The sequence below is a fragment of the Centruroides vittatus genome, unplaced genomic scaffold (assembly GCF_030686945.1).
Source record: "Centruroides vittatus isolate TY-2023 unplaced genomic scaffold, ASM3068694v2 contig_400, whole genome shotgun sequence".
NCBI classification, from domain to species: Eukaryota; Metazoa; Arthropoda; class Arachnida; order Scorpiones; family Buthidae; genus Centruroides; species Centruroides vittatus.
In genome coordinates, this window is record NW_027122215.1 from 2,724,124 (window position 1) to 2,730,662 (window position 6,539).

At 23.5% G+C, this 6,539-nt stretch overlaps 1 protein-coding gene across 1 annotated transcript; it reads left to right on the forward strand.

Annotated features, from left to right (window-relative positions):
* Nucleotides 1–1,083: 1,083 nt before the first annotated feature.
* On the forward strand, nt 1,084–6,539 carry LOC136976525 (nuclear receptor subfamily 2 group E member 1-like). Its single transcript, XM_067271829.1, has 7 exons — nt 1,084–1,087; nt 1,165–1,305; nt 1,371–1,466; nt 5,284–5,562; nt 5,649–5,920; nt 5,998–6,103; nt 6,203–6,539. Exons 1-7 carry the CDS (start codon nt 1,084–1,086, stop codon nt 6,418–6,420), a joined length of 1,116 nt encoding a protein of 371 aa, XP_067127930.1. The 3' UTR covers nt 6,421–6,539.

Below are 6,539 nucleotides of genomic sequence, written 5' to 3' on the forward strand. Positions count from 1 at the left end.
TTAATTAAATTTATGAAGACGATCTAGTTAATAATAGTTCTAACTTATTTCTGAAAATACAAAAAGATATAAGACTTTAATATCACATATCACAATCTCCTAATCTAAGAGTTTATAAGACCTATCTACTCGTATTTAATTTTATCGCGATACGTAAATCTTCTCCTCATTTTATATTGCTTCTATAAAAGCACATAAAGATATATAAATATATTCATTCATATTAAACATTATTAAAAATCAATCATAAGTGTTTTAATTATAACTAAAGCTTCATAAGATTAATTTTAGTCAAATATAAAATGATGAAATCGTTACATTCCACCTAACATGTAAGCTCGATAAATAAACTGTGCTTGAACTCGATCAACCATTTGGCCACCATAAGTCATGACTTTAATAAGTTTATAATTTATTTATTATCATTTAATATTTTTTCAAAAATATAAAAATTTTTCACGTAAACTTATTTTTATACTTCAAAACTTATCTTAAAATAAAATTTTAAAATTTGCTGTTTAGTAAAATCGTTGTTAATTGTTGAGATCGCGATTAATTATTAAAGTACGATTATTAATTTAAAGTTTAAATTAGTTTCCATTTTATATAATAAAGTTATAAATATTAAAAATATCATTTAAATGTACTTATATTAATCTTGAACGTTGGAAACAATGTTTCGAACAGTTTCATAAGTTTTCCTTGTACTGTACTGTACAGTAGTCTACAAAGTGAATGATTAGAAATTGTATAAATTATTCAAATGTCTACACTGAAACAAATATAAGTCTCCAATATTTACTCTACTAACGAAATTTATATTATATAACATTTAAGAGATTAAAGGACTTTCCATAAAACATAAGACAAATAATGCAATGTGAGACAGTTCTGTCAGGAATCTGTAAGCCACGCCTCTATCTTCAAATCAACCAATAAGAGAATTCCTCAGTGTTTATCAGCAAGTATTGTTACGACGACAGAAAATCATGACACTAAAAGACGTCCTATCATTGGTTATCATTGCTGTTATAAATCAGATAGATGATCTTTCATTCACTTTATTACCTGATACCGGAGGAAATGGGTAAAATTTATTTTTGCTTTTTATATCATACAGATTTAGCTTTGTTATTAATTTAAATAATTATAAAAATAATTTAGGTCGCACTTTACCAATTCCTGTACCCTGTAAAGTTTGTGGAGATAAATCTTATGGTAAACACTATGGTGTATATTGCTGTGATGGTTGTAGCTGTTTTTTCAAGAGAAGTATCCGAAGAAGAATCGTTTATACCTGCATAGGTAAGTATTGTGATATAAATAATAAAATTAGTTAGTAATTTATTATAATATCATTTTATTTCTAGCCGGAACAGGAAGATGCTTAATTGACAAAGCTAGGAGGAACTGGTGTCCGTTTTGCAGATTGCAAAAGTGTTTTTCAGTCAGCATGAACAGAAACGGTATTTTATATTTATTCGATTTTTTAAAAAAAATATTATTTTAATTAATTCTTATACAAAATTAAATTTCAGTATTGTAAAACTTTCATGCATTACCTATCTGATTACCTATTTGAGATATAAAATAAAATCTTCATTTTAAATTTAATTATAAAGGATCATGGATTATATGAATTAATTTGTAAACTAAATGTGAACTAAATTTTTGATAATTAAAAGAAGACTTACACGAATGATATCAACTTGTTTAAAAGATTTTAAATAGTTATCCTATAATATTTTATATTTTAAGATTATTTTATCCTTCTTTTATAATTATTCTAAATATATAGGCTACTAAATAATTATACTGTGTAATGAAATTTATTTCTAGTTCATTATGACTAGAAGTAAAACATTTTATCTATCTTCTCCTCATTTAATTAAAATTAAAAGTAAAATGTGTAAATTTATATATATATAAATTAATTTATCTAAACCAATAAAACATAAATTTTTACACGTATTCTTCGAAAGTAAAGTTTATTCCAATTTAATAAAACTTTGTTTGCGATTAAGGAAATTTTAAAAAAATATATCACATTTATTGTTTTAGATTTTAATTAGTTCTATAACTGTTATAGAATTTAAAAGCAAACCCTAACAATTCTATAGACTATATTTATTAGCATATTAGCATAGTTATTTGCACCTTATTTTCCGCCGAATTCAATTAAAATGCAGAAATTCCTTTATTTGATCTTATATATAATGATATATATTAAAAGAGGATTTTTACAAACATCAAAATTTAGAGAGAAAAAAAAAAATGTAATAATTTACGCCAAAATTTTTCGATGCTCCTAAATTCTCAATAAATAAATAAATAAAAACATTTCGATTATTTATTTATTCCTTATAACTTTAAGAAAAAGTTGCTTAAACTTTTCTTTAAGATTTACGAGAAGAATAAATTTAAATACTCAAATTTACCTTATAGGTTAATTAGCTGGTTATGGCTTCATACTATATTATAAATAAGTTTTAATCTAATAATACTCTACAATGAATTAGATTAAGTTTATTTAAACTATTTATTTTTGTTAATTTAAGTTTGGCTAAATGTTATATCTACAATGTATAAGTCTACAATCGAATTTCGGTTATTAAAATAAACGTTAATCAGTTATATTTTGAAAAAATTCTAAAGTTATATTTATCTTTTTCTTTTAAGTAATTATTCTAAAATCTACAGATTTATGTAAGTAATTAAGCTTAAATCAACTTTCGATGTTTTTCTACCGATTTGAAATTAAAACAAACGACAAGAAAAAATTTTAAGTTAAAATATTTGCTTATTAATTGTAAAGTTGAAAATAATGTTCCGATTTAAGAAGCCGTCCTTCATTTATTATAAAAAAATAAGTAATAATTTGTTCAAAAATTCCAAATAAAAGTAATTTGAAAAATTTTTAAATTATTGGGGAATGTAGATTTAATCAAAACGTCAATTAAAAAAATTAACTGACAATTACTTGAATTATCATTAATTTTTACTTTACAAAAAATAATCTTTAATAAAAACAATTACAGTACTTTTAATTCAAAATTTACGTCTAGATTATTAAAGCTATTTTCGCTTTTCTTTTCTTTATTTGATTTAGACTTCTATGTCCAATAAATTATACAAGTACTCCTTATACACAATTTACACAAGCTTTATTTTTATTGGATTTGTTCGTGGAATATGCATGAAATTAGGAGTTAATAAGCTCGATACAAAATCAACTGAGTGCTTTAAAATAAAGTAGGTCTAAAATTTATCAGAAACAAAGGATTACAGTTATATTCACTCGTGTTTTCTTAGTATTGTTGCCATGAGAGTTGAGCGACAGATTTCTTGAAAACTGTATCTTAATCTTTTCTTTTAATATTCTTTTTAAATTAATTATACTGTTTGAAAACTTTTATATTTGCTGTTTTTACCTATTTCTACGGTGTTACAAATTGTATAGAAAGTAACCCCTTTATTAATATAATTATCACTTCCCGAACAGATTTCGTTATGATGATGATAATAAAATTTTCATTAATTTTATCACAAAACTAAATAAATATAAATTAATTTAGCTATCAATAAATATATACACGATTAAACTAATATTTACATTTTTTTTCTATTTCTTAAATCTTTATTTTTAAATTTTTGTCTTATAATAAAAAACTATACGCTATCTAAATTTAAAATTTAAAATTTTTGAAAAATTAAACTAACCTGTTAGTTAGTTACTATTTGAGCTTCTACAGCTCAAGTAAGTTACTTTAGGTTACTTTTCTGCTAGATTGTTTACAAAAAACAACAAAAATAGAAGATTATAAATATTGTATATTAGAGATCCTTTCAATATAACCTATACATTAAAAATTTTAAAGAATTCAATAAATTTAGTAATATCATATAATTATAAATACTTTATAACGTAATTAGCAACATAAGTTTATTGTCATATCCAATTCAACGGAAGTATTGAATAGAATTATATTTGAAAAAACCCTGACTCTTTTCATATATAAAAAGCAAAAATCGGTAAAGCCCGTTCTTGTTTAATAATGAAAGATATTTACTTATTAAATTTTATAAAAAATACTTTATTAAATATTTTTATAAAATCCTATTAAACCGGATAAATTAAATAAAACAAATTATTTCATAAATGCGTTTTTTGGGGAGATGGGTTAGATGCTGATAAGCCCACGCCGTTGACGAATTATAGACTTATTTTTTTTAATATTTTACTAATAAAGACTTTAAAATTTAATATTTTCTATGCTAAAATTAAACCCGAATATAAAGGATATACTTTTAATTTACAATTATAAATGTAAAGTGTTACTCTTTTATCATATTTCATTTGTTTTATATTTGTTGAATTTATTAATCGCATCATCGTAACTCACGAGTTCTCTTTAATAATATAATCTTTATTTTAAAATTAGAAATATCGAAAATATTTTGAATATTAATAACCTCACAAGTAAAATTTATTAATGATGTTATCTGATATTGAATTATTTTTGAAATAACGATGTTTCTCTTAGAAGATTATGAAAATATTAATAAAAAATTTATTTTTACTTTTTTATCGTTGATTAAAGATAAGAAGAAATATTATAAAGATCTTTTATTAAGAAACACGCTTCCTTTTAAGATATTTATCTCGTATTTCATGTTTCAATTATTTTAAATAGGGGAAAAAGAAAAAAAAAAAGAATTTATCTTAATTGTTTTGCTATATACGAAGAATATTTTAAAAAGTCTTCGATAGTAAACGTTTCTTGGAACTAGAACACGATACACGGATAATAAAATAAACATTTCAAAAATCATTGATTTCCTACTTCGTCCATATTATTCTCATTCGTTAATTTCTATTTACTAATAAAAAGAAAAGAAAAATACATTAATTAATGAATAGATAAGAATAAAATTGTTTAAATTTTTATTTTATTTTTTATTTTTTGGGGGTAAATTGGAATGCTAATAGATATCTTGATAATAGCTTTCAAAACAATTATACATTCCTTATTTATTTGAAACCAATATTCTATCATTTATCATATACCACTCATAGATATATATAGATCTATATTTTAACGTTTATTTAATTATATTTTATAAAGTTTAACTAGTGTTTAATTAAATTATTTAAAGTTTATAAGTTAATTGAAAATACTTTACAATTTAACAGTAAACTTTTATAGCCTGTAGCAATTTATTTTATATTCCAGAAGTTTTAGCTGTTTAAAAACAGATTAATTTTTAAAATTATTATTACAGCTGTTCAAGAAGAAAGAGGTCCCAGAAAGAATAAGCGACAGAAAAATATTAGAAATATAGAAACTAAACATTCTACATCAAGTCCCAACAGAAATACTGTGACATCGCCATATATTCTGTCGACATCTTTAGTGTTGAGCCCTTCTATAGTTCACGGGAAAACCTTTAATGAGACATCAGATGTAACGTTTAACCAGACACAAGGAAGTGCTTTCCGTAGAGTGATACCACACAAGGATTTACATCCATTTTCTGTCTCTATGACTTCTATGACATTGAGTAATCAAAAAAATTATAAAATATTTCTGTAATATAAATTATTAATAAGTTATATATTTATTACAATTATATTTATTATTATTTAGGTTCATTGCCTATTGGAAATCATTTTATTTTCAACGTGTCTGTTAACATCTTGATAAATTGTATTAAAATGGCTCGTTCAAACAATATCTTTCGAGTTCTACCAATAGAAGATCAAAACAGCATTTTAAACGAAGTGTGGGCAGAATTATTTCTACTCCAAGCCGCTTATTGGCCAATCGATATAATAGCTTTAGCCAAACATTGGGAAGCGGAATCAAAAATGGGCGTGGTTAAAACCGGTCAGGTCAACCTTTCAGTTAACGTGACAGACGTTAGTTCTTTTCTATTTATTTAATATTCTAAAAATGTATTCTAAAACAATTAATGCTATTTTTTTCGCTTAATCAGAACGTTTTAATGAAAAAAATTCAAAATGCCATCGATCAATGTAAAGAATTAGAATTGGATCAAATCGAAAAATCTTTGTTGGAATCAATAATATTATGCCGTAAAGGTGAGTTTAAAACGACATTAAATTAAATAAGTAAAATAAATAAAAATGGATAGAATTGAACAGACGTTAGAATTTTTTCTATAATTTTTTTTCTTTTAGATTGCATTGTTAATTGCCAATACGTGGACGGAATGTTGGATCACGCTCAAACAGTCATGTGGCAATATATGATACATTCGCGTCATCGCAGTGCCAATTATTTTGGAAAATCTCTCTTAGTTTTGCCGACATTAAGAAGTGTATCTCAAATATCGGTGGAAGATATTTTATTCAATCGCAAAAGAAATATACTCTACAATCTTTTAAAAAATTTCTAATAATTTCATTGGAAAAAACGTAATAAAAATATAAACTTATAAATCCAAAACATAAATTATTGTGAATAATATTTAAAAAAAAATCTTTGTATGTAATCTCATCCTGCAGCCATATTGTA

What these genes read in the sequence shown, in the direction of transcription:
- LOC136976525 (XM_067271829.1), top strand. An exon ending in TTTCAGTTAACGTGACAGAC is followed by an intron (nt 5,921 to 5,997) that starts GTTAGTTCTTTT and finishes TCGCTTAATCAG; the next exon opens with AACGTTTTAATGAAAAAAAT. An exon ending in AATAATATTATGCCGTAAAG is followed by an intron (nt 6,104 to 6,202) that starts GTGAGTTTAAAA and finishes TTTTTCTTTTAG; the next exon opens with ATTGCATTGTTAATTGCCAA.